This window comes from Tenrec ecaudatus, chromosome 18 (genome assembly GCF_050624435.1).
Source record: "Tenrec ecaudatus isolate mTenEca1 chromosome 18, mTenEca1.hap1, whole genome shotgun sequence".
In the NCBI taxonomy this organism is placed as follows: Eukaryota; Metazoa; Chordata; class Mammalia; order Afrosoricida; family Tenrecidae; genus Tenrec; species Tenrec ecaudatus.
The window spans coordinates 6,067,461-6,081,277 of record NC_134547.1 but is presented as its reverse complement, the minus strand read 5'-3'; the positions used below and the strand labels follow the sequence as shown (position 1 = coordinate 6,081,277).

The 13,817-nt window shown below is 55.3% G+C and overlaps 1 protein-coding gene across 3 annotated transcripts; it reads left to right on the top strand.

Annotated features, from left to right (window-relative positions):
- Positions 1-235: 235 nt before the first annotated feature.
- SPACA6 (sperm acrosome associated 6) lies at positions 236-13,278 on the top strand. 3 transcript variants are annotated; one of them, XM_075537538.1, is made up of 8 exons: positions 584-1,873; positions 2,286-2,363; positions 7,592-7,660; positions 8,103-8,126; positions 9,123-9,200; positions 9,346-9,452; positions 10,067-10,223; positions 10,393-13,278. In XM_075537538.1, the coding sequence occupies exons 1-8, from the start codon at positions 1,444-1,446 to the stop codon at positions 10,605-10,607; spliced, it is 1,158 nt and encodes a 385-aa protein (XP_075393653.1). In that variant the 5' UTR covers positions 584-1,443; the 3' UTR covers positions 10,608-13,278. The 3 variants fall into 3 exon arrangements, 1 of the variants encoding a protein (XP_075393653.1); XR_012780884.1 differs by lacking the exons at positions 584-1,873; positions 9,346-9,452; positions 10,393-13,278 and adding an exon at positions 236-270 and having other exon boundaries at positions 2,286-9,200; positions 10,067-10,193; XR_012780883.1 differs by lacking the exons at positions 584-1,873; positions 9,346-9,452; positions 10,393-13,278 and having other exon boundaries at positions 2,040-9,200; positions 10,067-10,193.
- Positions 13,279-13,817: the final 539 nt, after the last annotated feature.

Here is a 13,817-nt window from a genome sequence, read left to right as displayed (position 1 = left end):
GGCTCCGCCCACTGGGGGGGAGAGCAGTGACTTGGGGGAGGTCCCGCCCCCTGGGAGTAGGGTGGGGGCAAGGCGCTCAGTCACCCCACCTGCGGAATGGGGATGCTCCCGGACTCCTCCCTCAGACTGCCTGGCTGTTTGAAAGGCGCTGGTGCTGGCTTGGGACGCAGTGTCCAGCCGCGGCCGGCCTGTGCGGACCTCCTTCCTGCCCAGCCTCGCGATCCGGACACTGGGATAGAACTTTGCCGGAGGGGTCGTCCTCTGGGAACGGTGAGGTTCGCTCCAGTCGGGCTGGACCGACATTCTGGGGTGGAGAGGGGAGGAGGCAAGCCTGGCTGGACCCCTGGGCCTGAGGAAGAGGAGGGTGGGAGATGCTGGACTCCCAATGGCTAGGGGCCTGGACCCCTGGGGGCCTGAGGTTCCTGCATCTCTTGGAGGGGAGGTGGCTGTGCACGTGGGTGCGTGGGGGTAGGGAACGTTCAAGGCTCTCTGAGGAGGCAGGGTCCCAGGACTGAGACTCCCAAGGTCTGAAGGAGGAGGGGGGAGTTAGGGACGTGGATTTTTTCTGGGTCTGAGGGAGGAGGGGCTGGGGCTTGGGTCCCTTGGCTGGCCTCGAAGACTGGACATGAATTCCTAGGGCAGGGGCATATGGAGACAGCTGCTGATGGGGCACCCAGCTCCGAGGACCTTTGGAGAAGAGGGGGCCAGGGGCTGGGGGCCTAGACTCCTGGGTCCCTTGGGGAGGAGGGGGCCGGGGGCCCGGACACCTGGGTCCTGGCACCCACCCGTAGAACCGACCTTGCGGGGCCTTCGCCGCACACAAGCTCGTGTCTGTGGGTCGGTGTCGGGCTCACCATCGCGGCTGGGGGCCTCCGGCCCTCCCCGCCCTCCTGCCCTCCCGCCCACCCACCCGTCCTTCCGTCAGTCCGTCCACCTGCCGCGCCCCCCGGGCTGAGGTAGGAGGTTGTATAGTTGAAGAGGACAACCCAGGAGATCACTATACGGCCTCCTAGCTTTCCCCAGGCTGCGCCCTGCACGGGACGGGGCCCAGCCGGGACCCCCCAGCCCTGGCTGCCCGGGCTGGGGTGGGGGCTGCTGCAGGGGCCCTGGGAGGAGGAGCTGGCTCTCTGCTGTGTCAGCCTCTGGTCGTCTCTGGTCCCTTTCTAGTATTCCCCCATCTAATAGGCTCCTTTATACTTGCTCCCGCTTATTGCGGGATGTTTATTAGGCGCTGGCTCTCTTGGGGGGGTGGAGGGAGCTCAGAGGCCTCTCTGAGTCCACACCCTCTCCCCTCCCCCATATGTCTCCATCTCTGTCTCCCTGACCTCTGTAGTCTCCCTCAGTCTCTCTCTGAATCCCACCCCAAGCCCAACCCCTCCCCCGGTGGCCGCCCTGCACCATGACGCTGGCCTCTGGGTCCCTGAGACCCTTTAACCTGTGAGGATGTCCAGGGTCACAGGTGAGGTTCTTGGGAGCCTGGCGTCCGGCTTAACTACCAGCTTGGGGATCACCGGCCCCCCCACCCCCAACACACACATCGCCCTCTTCCTCCCTGAGAGCCTGCCATCTGACCTGACCATTGGTAGAAGCCTGACCTCTGGCCCCCACATCCCCCAGCCCATCCCCCACCACACTAGTGACCTCACAAAGGTCACCAGTTTCTTTCTAGGCCTTGAGGCTATGGCCCTGGTACGCCTGGTGGCCCTGCTGGCCCTCTTGGCTGCGCCAGTCTCGGCCTGCCTCCTCTGCTTTATGACTGTCTTCGAGCGCAGGCGTGTCTGCCAGGGCTTTGTCGGGATGCAGGGAGCCTCACTCAGGAAGTGTGAGGACGCCTTCAAGGCTGCTTTCGGGGGGCTCGAAGATGTGGAGATCAGTGAGAAACACAACCCCCCAGCACCACCCCCAACCCCAGGGGACCTTAGAGAAAGAGCTAGATGGACCGACAGACTTGGAGATGGCAAACGGCTGGGGTGGGGGTGGGTAGGTGGGCAGAGACCCAGGAATAGGAGGGGGTTTAAAGATGGGGTAAGGGTGGGGGGACAGCTCCAGAGAGAGAGGGAGCAGAGATTCAGAGAGGGGAACCAGAGAGACCCATAAAGAGGGCAGGACAGAGCTCTAGAGATGGGGTGCAGAGACATTAGGGGGAACAGGGACTTCCAGTCAGAGGGATAGAGGATCAATGAGAGGGAGAGGTAGGTATCTTTGAGAAAAAAGCAAGTCCACATTAGAACCAGCGAAGGACCCTGCTCCCCAAGGTCTCCCCCTCCCCCCTTCCCTCTCCCCAGGCTACAAAGACAGAGGCCACCTGCACGACGTCTTTACGGAGATGACCCACTCCCTCCAGGAGACAGCCTTGACCCAGAGTGAGTAGGGCTCGGAGTTGGGGTAGGGTGGGGCTGGGGTCGCACCAGCGAGAAGGATGAGGCCGGCTGCCGTGCAGAGTTACAGCCTCTGAAACCCACAGAGTTTGGGTCTTGTTTGGTGTTGAGTTGGAATAGCGAGGTGACCAATGGGTAGCAGGAGCTATGTAGCCCAGGACACGGGATCCCCTTCCAAGGTGTGGGGAGCATTCAAAGGAGGTCATGCCACAGTGCTGTCTTATAACGTCACCCTGCCACCTCCTCGAACCAGGATTCCGGGCCTACTGTCTCCATTCACCTGAACATGCAAGCAGTCAGACCTTCACCATCGAAGACTGGTGGTTCAAACCTACCCTATGGGTACCTGGGCAGTAAGGCCTGGTCTTTGGCCATGCTTATTGGAAGGCCTGTGAAGCAGTTTTACCCCCAATACACAGGGGGCCACCCAGCGGTCCCAGTCTACTCCATGGCAGCTGTGTTTGCTGCAGTTTGGTGGGTGTCACTCATGGTTTTGTGCTTGGCTGACAACCAAAAGGTTGGAGGTTTGAGCTCATTCCAGGGTTCCTGGAGACCTGCTTCTATAAAACCAGCTCTTGAAAACCCCCTAACAACTTGATGGCCTTAGGAGGCTAGCTTTCGTTTGTTTCGTGGTCTGGTTTTCTTCATTGGCAGTTACTTGGTCCCGTGTGTGTAAAGGGAGAGGGGGGCGACAGTCACATGCTCAGCTGTCTACCTAAAGGTTGATGGTTCCCATCCACTTGGAGGCACCTTGGAAGAAAGGAATCTTCTACTGGGGCCTAGGGGGGGTGGGAAGGGTCAGCCATTACAAGCCTGATGGAACTCAGGGGAGGGGCAGGAGCTATTTAAAGACCCTCTGTGAAGGTTCCCTGGTGAGGCAGCTGCTCAACTGTGAACCAGCAACTCCACCGGAGAAAAGACCTGGAAATTTTCATCGCTGTTTTGTGCCTGTGAATGTGGCCGCCTTGGAAAGCCTGTGGGGTTCCACGCTATACAGTAGAATCTCCTCCTTGGCACCCCACGAACTAACCACAGGGGCCTCGTCAGGATGGACCCGGAGGCCGGGCGAAGGCAAGTGCAGTATGCCCTTCCAGCAAACTACTGATCAGGTGGCCCCTGGCATTGTGCTGGAGGCAGGGCTGTGACAAACTTGAGAGGCCTGCCCCACCTTAGGTGGTGACACTCGAGGGTGGGCGGAGACGGATAGGAAACATCCCTGAAATCCCCGCTCAAAGCAGGACAAGAGAAGGGACCTGCAAGAGCAAAAGACCTGGAAGAGGCCACCGAGGGGTGCCATGCTGGCAGGCTGTGCGGGTGGGCTGGGGAAAGAGAGCCAAGGACCACGGAAAGGGCTCGGCCAATGCCAAGGCCTTGGGACTGGTGGACTAGATGGGCCAAGATGAGTCTCTGCTGAGGGGACTGGTACAGGAGAGAGGAAGACCACGCCAGCCCCTGTCCAAGGACAAGCTGTGTCTGCCGAGCAGAGTTACCTACATTCATCCTTCCGGGACACCACTGGAAAGACCGAGAGCGTCCACCCACCCCAGTGGGGTGCACCACAGAACCAGCGCTCCCAGGCTCATTTGGAACTTGACACTCCGGTTCCTACTCCTGCAGTTGCCTGGTTCTGTAAGCCACGCCCCTCCCCTCCATCCTAGGCTTCCTTGGTACATTCTACACCCCCCCTCTCAAATCAACTTGGTTTGGTCCATCCAGGAGATGACTCCTCCCACCCGTCCTTAGCCTCTCCTGTGGCATGTGACCATCCCCTGGGGGTCTCTGGAGCACCTTTTTATTTTGTGGCCCTGAGTCCCTGGGCCTTTGTACAGATTGCGAACCCTTAGTAGCCTCGATGCCCCCTTTCTCCAGCATGCCGTCCCTTATCTTTTCCTTTACCCTCAACCCCTTCAAACACAGGACCCTTAAAGCCCCACAAAGCACTCGCCTTCTAGGAGAGAGATGTTCACAGGGCTGGCAGGGGGGCTTCGTTTTCTTGGGAACCCAGGTTCTTTCTCGCTTTCTGTTCCACTAAGCTCGGTGTAGCCTTTGCTTTCCTGGTTCTCAGTAGCTGCTAGCACGCTAGGCATTAGGACCAGGTTATAGACAGCAGGATGGAGGCCTGGAGTAATGTGAGGCACTGTGCTTTGTTTTTATGGCTACTTCTGTAACTTACACTTGGCACATCCAAGGATAACCTCCATGTCCAGAACTTGGGTTACGTGACCACACCTAACTGCAAGGGAGCCTCAAGAATGTGAGCTTTTAGTAAGGCAGCGCTGTTCCCAGTGGTATGCTATTACTAAAAGAGAAGGGGGGGGGTGGATATTGGAGCCTTGAAACCGGAAGAACTAGATGGTGCCCAGCTGCTACGATTGCACATCCTCATCAGCGAAATCCTAGGGGGATCTTGATGGAAAGGGAGAAAACTGGAGCCGATTTGCAAGTTTTCAGGGAATCCAGACTTACAGGCGCCAACGAGGCTGGAGGAATCCACGTTATGCTTTGTTCAGCCTTGAAGCAAACCCATTCACCAGAGTGAGGGTGTGTTCTTTTTAAAACGCATCTGCATGAGATCCAGGCGGATTGTAGCTACAGATGACAAGTGCAGGGATGGTAAGACTACCAAGACTGGGAGTCAGACAACCAGAATAGAAATCCAGGCAGTTCCTGCGTTAGGAATGCCCAACCAAACATACAACCTTTTGAAAGCTCATGTGCTGTGGGGCAGGCATCTGAACATTGTTAACGTGTCATCAAGTGGGCTCGGACCCATAGCAACCCTACGCACAAAAGAATGAAGCACGGCCGGTCCTGCGCCATCCTCACAGTTCCCATGCCTGAGCCCACTGATGCAGCCTCTGCGTCATTTCCAGCTCATGGGGGGGCCCTCCCTCTTTTTTGCCACCTCTCCCCTTTACCAAGTATGATGTCCCTCTCCTGGGACTGGTCTCTCCTGACAACATGTCCAAAGTAAGACGAAGTCTCTCCGTCCTTGCCTCAGGAACACTGGCCTGGCCTTCTTCCAACATCAGTCGGTTTGTCCGTTTAGCATCCATGGTGCTGGGAGTGGTTTTCTCCAGCACAGTTCAAATGCATCGATCCGTCTGCCATCTTCCTTATTCAGTGTCCAACTTTCACATACAGGACAATAGTGTTAGTGTTGGATTCTTAGGCTAAAGGGTCTTCGTGTGTGTGTTAATGCTCTTATGGGCACAGGAAGGTACACCGTCTTCTATAGTAGGACACGCACTTGGCTGCCGTTAGCTATGATGAAGCCATGCCTAACTGTTGGAGTTTGTGTACAAGTTCAATTGGAAGTTGGGTTTAGGAAGTGTTTCTTCCTAAACAACTGTAATCCCGGGACTACCCTTAATGAGACACAATGTAGCGGATAACACAATGTAGCGAGTAGCAAACTAATGAGAGGAGGGGGGGAAGTAAAAAAGATTAACTATTGTTGCTGAAGAAGGTCTCAAAATTGTTGAATGGACGTGTGTCTTGCTGTGTGTATTCTCACCAAAAATAAAAAAGATTGGAAAAAATAAAAAGTTCGAGAGGTTAAAGCCAACAGGTAACCCTTGCTCCAGTTTTCAAAAATCATGTTTACCACTAGTTCTGTCTGTACATCTGCTGTCTCTACACAGCTTCCCTGGGGAAGGGGAGGTCACGAAACTTTCTAGCTTAGAGGCCGTAACACACCAGATGCCAACAAGACCAGTCTCTAAACATCCAAGTAAGAAGCCAGACATACACATGCTTAGCCAGAGGGGTTGGTGTCGAAGGCAGTGAAAGTCCGGTGTCCCGTGGTGAGACTGAGGGTGGGAGTCTTGACACCCAGCTTCAGATAACTGGCGTCTCCCAAGTTCTTGCCGCCCATCTTCGTAAAGCGAGCCACCGCCTAGTTTATGTGACATTCCCAAGTTTCCTATGCTGGTGACTGGCTTTGTTTGTTTTTTTAAAACCATCTTTCAGACTTAGGATCATGTGCCCATTTGCTGGGTTTGGGCCATAGGTGACTAGGTTCTATCACCGGTTCTGGCTGGGTTCTGGAAGTCGGTCTCCACCAAGTTACTGTTTCTAAGATGGGGCCCGGGGACAGGGTTCTAAAGAAGGACATGCCCTACTTATAGTCTAGCCTAAAAGCATGAACCAGACTCACAGGTCAGTTGTAACTTAGCGAACCTGTGGAGCAACAAACTGCCCCATTGGGTCTCCGAGGCTGTCGGCCTTTTACCTCATCTTCCTAACTCAGAGTAGCTGGTGGATTTAAATTGCCAAACTAGTTAGCAGCTCAAAGCTTCACATACCTGCTGCTTTCTGTAAAGACTTACCCCCCAAGGGCCCTCAAACTGTGGCCCGTGGGTCACATGAGGCCCGCTGAGGATATTTATCCAGGCCGCTGGGTGTTTTTGCCCCATTTTGCTTTTTACTGCAAAAGTGCAGTGTGCATAGGAATTTGTTCATAAACTATAGTCCGGCCCTCCAACCGGTCTGAGGGACAGTGAACTGGCCCTCTGTTTAAAAAGTTTGAGGGCCCCTGCGAGTCTAAGGCAATGGTTCTCGACCTTCCTAATGCCAGGGTCTTGTAATACAGTACCTCATGCTGTGGTGACCCCCAACCATAACATTTTTGTTGCTACTTCATCACTGTCATTTTGCTACTGTGATGAATCGGGCGACCCCTGTGAAAGGGTCCTTCGACACTCCCCCAGCCCCCCAAGGGGTCTTGACCCACAGGTTGAGAACCGCTATTCCAGGGACCAGCTTGTCATGTAGGGTGCCGAGTTGAAACAGACAACAGCACCCATCCAGTCACACATGGAATACAGGATGGTTTTTAAAAAACAAAACCCATTGCCATGAAGTCGATTCTGACTCAGAACCTGCTGGACTGAATAGAACTGCTGGTTGTGGTTTCTGAGGCTGGAATTCGACAGGAGCAGAAAGTAGCTGAGGAGTAGCTGGTGGATCTCAACTCATGGGTTACCAACCCCATGAGTCACCCACTACGTTCCTTGGTCATAGATAGGTACCTCCCATCGAGTCAATGTGGACTCAGTGATCCTGTAGTATAGGGTAGAACTGGCCCTTTGGGATTCAAAGATAGGGTGGGGAGGATGAGGGGAAGGCATTGAGTGTGGCCTAAAGGAGACCAGAGAGGCTGGAGCAGGGGCCTGGTGGTCTTTACCACAAGGGATACCGCCCCCTTCTAGAGCCCTATGAGGAGGCCTTCCGTGAGGCTGCGGCGTCTGTGGAGGAGAACATCGCGCAGCTTAAAGAAGGTAAAGGAGGCTGATCGCCATGCCTCACCACGGACACCCAAATCTGTTGCCACGAACAAACCCCCGAGCTTCTCCCCATGAGGGCCACTCCTGCATGGCCTCTTCTAGAGCTGGCCCCGCCCAGCTTCCTGGATCTGTGTCTGCTCCTGCGTATTCTGTGAGCACCAGTAGTAGCCTGGTCCACTTTCCCTTTAGGTGGGCCCCTAACAGGCCCTGGCTGCTGCAAGTGGACTACACACTTGATCCTCTGGAATTTGCCGGGGCTGGCCACGCCCCTACAGTGGCCACCTACAGGCCTGGTTCCACTCCTCCCAGTAGCATCAACTAGGGAGCTTCCAGTAGGTCAGACGTATGCACGCACACAGTCTCCCTCTTCCCCTCACCCCACCCCTGAGTTTCCCCGAGTAACTCGCTCTTGCTTGCTGTCTCTCTCTCTCCCCAGCCCCGGACTGCATCCCTCCCTGTGGTGAGGCTTTAACTCAAACTTAAGGATTACTTGGGGGAAAGGAAATAGTGTCGTCCAAACTTGAACCCTACCTAAGTGGGAGCGCGGAGGTGGGTCTTAGATCTGAAAGAAGCCAACAACGACAAAAAAAAAAAAAGCTCTGGAGAAAAGTTTGGAGACAAGGTATTGCTTGCTGTCAGTAACCTCGGAGAAGACTGTCCCAGAACCCCAATTTTTAAGACTAGGGATCCTAGAAGGTAGGGTGTGTTGAGAGCCCGCCAATGAGAGCGGGGGAGGCGGGGCCAAGAGTCTAACGGACCAATAGACTAAAAACAAATTCACTGAGGTCAAACTCAACTCCGACTCTCAGCTACCCATGGGCTGGGGGACGGGGAACCCAGTAGAACTGCCCTTGTGGGTTTCTGAGATTAGTTTTTGGGGGAGTGGAAAGCCTGGTCTTTCTCCACAAGAACAAATGGTGGTTTCCAACCGCTGGCTTTGTGGCTCACAGTTCAATATCTAACCAATCTGCAACGAGGGTTCCTTCCGGCCAAGAGGGGGAAAAAAACCCCACAGTAGTGTAGACAACTTGTAACCACTCTGTAGGATATGGGTCACATCAAACCACCGAGTGGTGACGCCTTGGGCTGTGATCCTCTAAGTCGCAGTTTGAAACCATTAGCTGCTTTGTAGGAGAAAAAAGAGACTTTCACCTGCCGCAAAGAGTTGACAGTCTCAGAACCCCGCAAGGGCAGGTCTACCCTGTCCTGTAGGGTCGCTATGAGTCGGAATTGACTCCAAAGCAGTGACCCTGGAGGGCTTCCAATCTTTACAGAAACGGACTACCTCTCTCAAAGCACCTGGTGTGTGCTAAATGGTCAGTTAACTGGCCAGTGCTTGAATAACTGCACTACCAGGGTTACTCGGTAAAACACAGGGAGACATCATTGATCCTCTATTGACTACAGGGACATGGATTGGGGACACCTCTCCAGACCAAACGTTCCTACCCCGTAGGGATCCAAGAGGTCTCCCGCCGTTTCCTCTGCCGCTGGTGTTACTCTGAAGTCTGTGACCTGCCTCTGGACTGTCCAGGTGAGGGGTGGGGCTTGGAAGCGATGAATCCAGGAAGACGTGAGCAAGGGAGGAGCAGCTTGCGGTGGGATTGGTGGGCGGGGGGGCGGAGGGTGTCCAGGTATGGACAGGTCCCCCAGGGGTGATGCCAACCACGGTCTTTTAGTTCAGGACATGAAGGTGATTCGGGGTGAGCAGGCCATGTTCTCCTGCGACGTCAACTTTGAGCTTCCTGAACCGGTCACCTATACTTGGAAGTTCGTAGGAGGAGGTGTGAGTCCCCTGGAGGACAGCGGGCAGGGTCGAGGTCATCAGGCTTTAGAAGAGCGACGGGGAATCAAGTTGGGATTTGGGAGGGACCGTAATGTAGTTAAAAACCCACTGCTATGGAGCCCATTCCAACCCATACAATCCTTTAGGGCCAAGAACTGCTCTAGGGGGTGTCTGACACTAACACACCTGGATGAAAGCCGACCTACATTCTTGGGAGTGGCTAGTCGGTTCCGGTTCCTTTAACCCAACTTTAAGCCTGCAGCCCAATGCTTAACTCGTTGCAGCACTAGGGACCAGTGAGCGGGGTAGCCTTGAGATGTAAAATAAGGGGTTGAGGTCTCTAAGGCTGGGTTAAGGATCTCGGGGTTTGGACGAGAAGGGGAGTTTGGGGGAGGGGAGAGCTAGTTCGGGTTCCGGAGGCGGGGTCAGAGTAAGGGGCAGGGTTATGCGGTAAGGGCTGGCGAACCGGAACGGAGGGGCGGGCCTCGGGCCGGACGAGGCGTGCCTTGGCTCAAGGGCGGGGCGGTGTGTTGGGGAGTCTGGGTGGGGCGTGCAGGTCCCCGGGCTCCAGCGGGACCCTTGCCAAGCGCCATTTCAGCTCGTCCTCTCCGCAGTTCCGGACGCAGGACCAAACCTACTTCCGGGAGCTGCCGGGGGCCCGAGGGAACGTGGCGCGGATCCGGCCGGTGCAGCCTAAGCACCGCGGGACCTTCTCGTGTGAGATCGCGCATGAGCAACGCCCCCTGGCGCGGCTCTACTTCTTCCTGAACGGTTCGAGCGGGCGGGGCGGGGCTGCGCGGGTGGGCGGGGCTGCGCGGAGTGGGGCGGGGCTGTGCGAGGGGCGGGGCTGCGCGAGGGGCGGGGCCGCGGCGGATCACGTCCTCCAGTCCAGCCAGCCTGGGAGGCGGGGCCACGGCCGCTGACGCGCGCGCCCCCGCAGTGACGGGCCCGCCCCCGCGCGGCGAGTCGGAGCTGCAGGTCTCTTTCCGGGAAGTGGTGCGCTGGGCGCCGCGGGAGGCCGAGTTGCTGGAACCCTGGAGGCCGAGCTTGGTTGAGCTGCTGGCCAGCCCCGGGGCGCTGACGCCCAGCAATTGGGGACTGCTCGCGGCCAACGCGGCCGTCCTGGCGGCGGGTGTTACCCTGCTGGCGTGGTGAGTCCTCGGGACCCCGCCCCAGCATCCAACTCACCACGAAGTAGACACCCCGAACCCCAACAACCTTAGGACCCTGGAGTTCAGACCCCCCCAGTGCCGCCTACCACACCTCCCTCCACCCTTAGACCGGGGTCCAGGCCTCTATCCACCTTTGAGACTCACGTATCTTTGGGACCCCTGGGCCCTAGATTTCTGATGCCCAGCGTACGTATACACACACACACAACCCCCTGCACGTGAGTACTCACGTACACACCTCCTTGACCCCCCAGGGTGTTCTTGAGACGGTACTTCAGTGGCAACTAACAAAGGTATTTTTTCCTTCCTCCTCCACTTTCACCCCTCAAATAAAGAGCGTTATATTTCCGTTCCCAATCCTTTTGTCTTTGAAAGTGGTTGCAAATAATAAAGGTAACAGTAGGAGACAACGTACCCACCCCCCAAAACTCTTAAAAACACATTCACTTGCCATGTGACTCGGAGCACAAACACACCAGGAAATACTCAGAAACCATGGTCACTGCCATCGAGTTGATTCTGACTCAGAGCGACCCTATAAGACGAGGTTGAACTGCCCCCGTGGGGTTCTGAGGCAAACTCCGTGAGCCAAAAGCCTCGTCGTTCACCCACGAAGCGCCTGGTGGTCTCTAACTGCGAACCTTGAAGTTAGCAGCCTTAACAGGTAACTCATCACATCCGAAAGCTCTCCCGCACAGAATGACAGTAATAACCACAGCTGTCACCATGCCAGGTCCCTGGGTGATGCATTTGAGCTCACCCCGTGGCACCATGGAAGAAAGAGTTGGCTGTCTGCGTCAGCCATATTACATGCTAGGAAACCCTGAGGGGCACAACTCCTGTGGAGTATGTGGGGTCACCATGGGTCACAATTGACAGCAAGGGGTGTGTTTGCTGTTTTTAGATTAAAGAAGTCTCCGTGGCTCCACAGCCCTGTCACAGCAGGAATGGCACTGCAAACGTTCTGGCTCGCTCCTGGGCATTTCCCCCTGCAGAAGACACTCAAATAGAGTCCTTGAGGTTCCCTGAAACGGTTTTTTTTTATGTTAGGGACTGAGTTGTGTACCTGAAAACTGTGCTGGACATAACCCCTTGCAATCTTTTTTTTACCAGGGCTTCCACCCCAGGTGCACCAAATCAGAATCTACATTTGTAAGAAGAGCCCAGATCCAAATGTAGATTGGGATTCAGTATATCTGGAGGTAAAAAGACAAATTTTCAGCAGGGGGTTGACCTGGAATGAAACAAACAAACACACACACACACACACACACACACACCAATTTTGATGCAAGCCATTTCTCCAATACCGTCTCCTCTGCTGGGTTCATTAATCCGTTGGCCCCACAGAACTCAAAGACTGCACCCTCAGATAGACTAGAATGAGGACAATAAAAAAGCAAACTCACTGTCAAGTGGATTCCAACAGCTGGAAACACTGTGAACAGATTAGAACTGGCCCCTGTGTGTTTCTGGGGCTTTAAGTCTAAAGGAGCAGAAAGTCTCATTTGTCTCCCAAAGAGCGACTAGTGGGCTTGAACTGCAGACCTTGTGGGTTACAGTCCAATGTGTAACATGTAACCCGGGTTACCCTGAGAAGTAACAAACATCACTGCTGTCAAGTTGACTTCCACTTACAGGCACCCTAAAGAACCAAGTAGAAGCGCTTCCTAGGGCTGCCCAGGCAGAAGCAGATAGTCACATCTTTGTCCTTGGAGCAGCTAGTGGGTCCCACCTGCTGATCTTTCAGTTAGCAACTTGAGGCTTAACCCACCGTGCCATCGGGCCTCATTAAGGAAGTCTCGGCACAGCTCGGGCTCAGGAAGCATGGGCTCTCCACATTTGTAACCAACAAGAAAAACGGGGCTTTCTACTCCCATAACGAGTGACAGTCTTGGAAACCCACAGGTGTCAGTTCCACCCTGTTCTGCAGGGTCCCTGTGAGTCAGCATCAACTCAGTGAGGTTGGCTGTCTGTGGTTGGCAGTGAGGTTTTTCTGTTTGTTTTTAAGGTCAGAGTTGTGGGTAACTTGAAGCTCTCCCAGCTTGGGGCATGGTGGGCAGGCTGGAGGTCAGAAGGAGGGAACCCTTGACCTGTGAATTGGACCAAGTGCCTGCGTATGGAGGGGACTGGCTGTTAGTGGCAGAGTGCTTCAGGCACAGGGCACAGCAGGGGTTGTGACTGGTAGTGCGTGGTTTGTGACTGGCAGTACATGGTATACGGAGGTGTAGCCAGGAGGCCAGAGTAGCGAGAGCAGAACTGTAGGAAGTGAGTGGGCGAGGCAGGAAGCCAGGAGGAGGCACTAAGCAGGACCGTGGTCACTGCCTGATTTGCTACTGTAACAGGGAGATCCTGGTGGCACTGCGGGTCACACACTGGCCTGTCAACCCAAGGTTGGCCGTACCAATCCACACGCTCTGAAAGCTGTAGTAGCCAGCTCTCTGCCCGCTAACTAACAACTCCAGAACAACGACTTGGGGACCCTACCAAGCAGTTCTCCTCTGCCCATTGTGGCAGCTAAGCAAGAATGGACTCCACGGGAGTGGATTGGCTTTACCGGAAATAAACGTGGATAACTTTAATCAACACACACTTACTTCTTGGAGGCTGGAAGTCCAGAATCTGGGCTCCAAGGAGCCTTGGTTGGACGGTGGAATGTGCATTGGTAGTTGGAGCACACGAGCTGCTCTGGAAGCTAGTCTTATCTGTACAGATTGACAGCTTGGGGATCCCCAGGGACAGCTCTGTTGTGTCCCGTGGAGCCCTGACGGCAGTGGGTTTTATTTGGGTTAGGAAGCAAAACAGCTGCTGGCTGCTCTCCGGTTGCTGCCAACCGTCGGCGCTCCGTGTCAGGCACCCGGGATGCTTTGGCGGCCGGCCCTCGGCCCTCGCAATCCAAGTGGGCATCGCTGAGTGGCGTCCACTCACCGTGACCCTGAGGACAGAGTCCCATCGCCTCTGGGTTTCCAAGGCTGTAAGCCACTACGGAGAAGATGTCTCCTATATCTCCCAAGGAGCAACCGGTAGGTTTGAACCACCGAGTTCCCGGTGGTGAGCTGTCCAACGCCTAAGCCAGAAGCCAGCGGAGCTTGAGCGGTTCCTACTGAGATCAAAATGCTGCTAGCCACGAATTTGGTTGCTTTGCATCGAAGCTGCCCTTGTTTATGGCGGAGGCTGCGGGTTCAAACCCCTG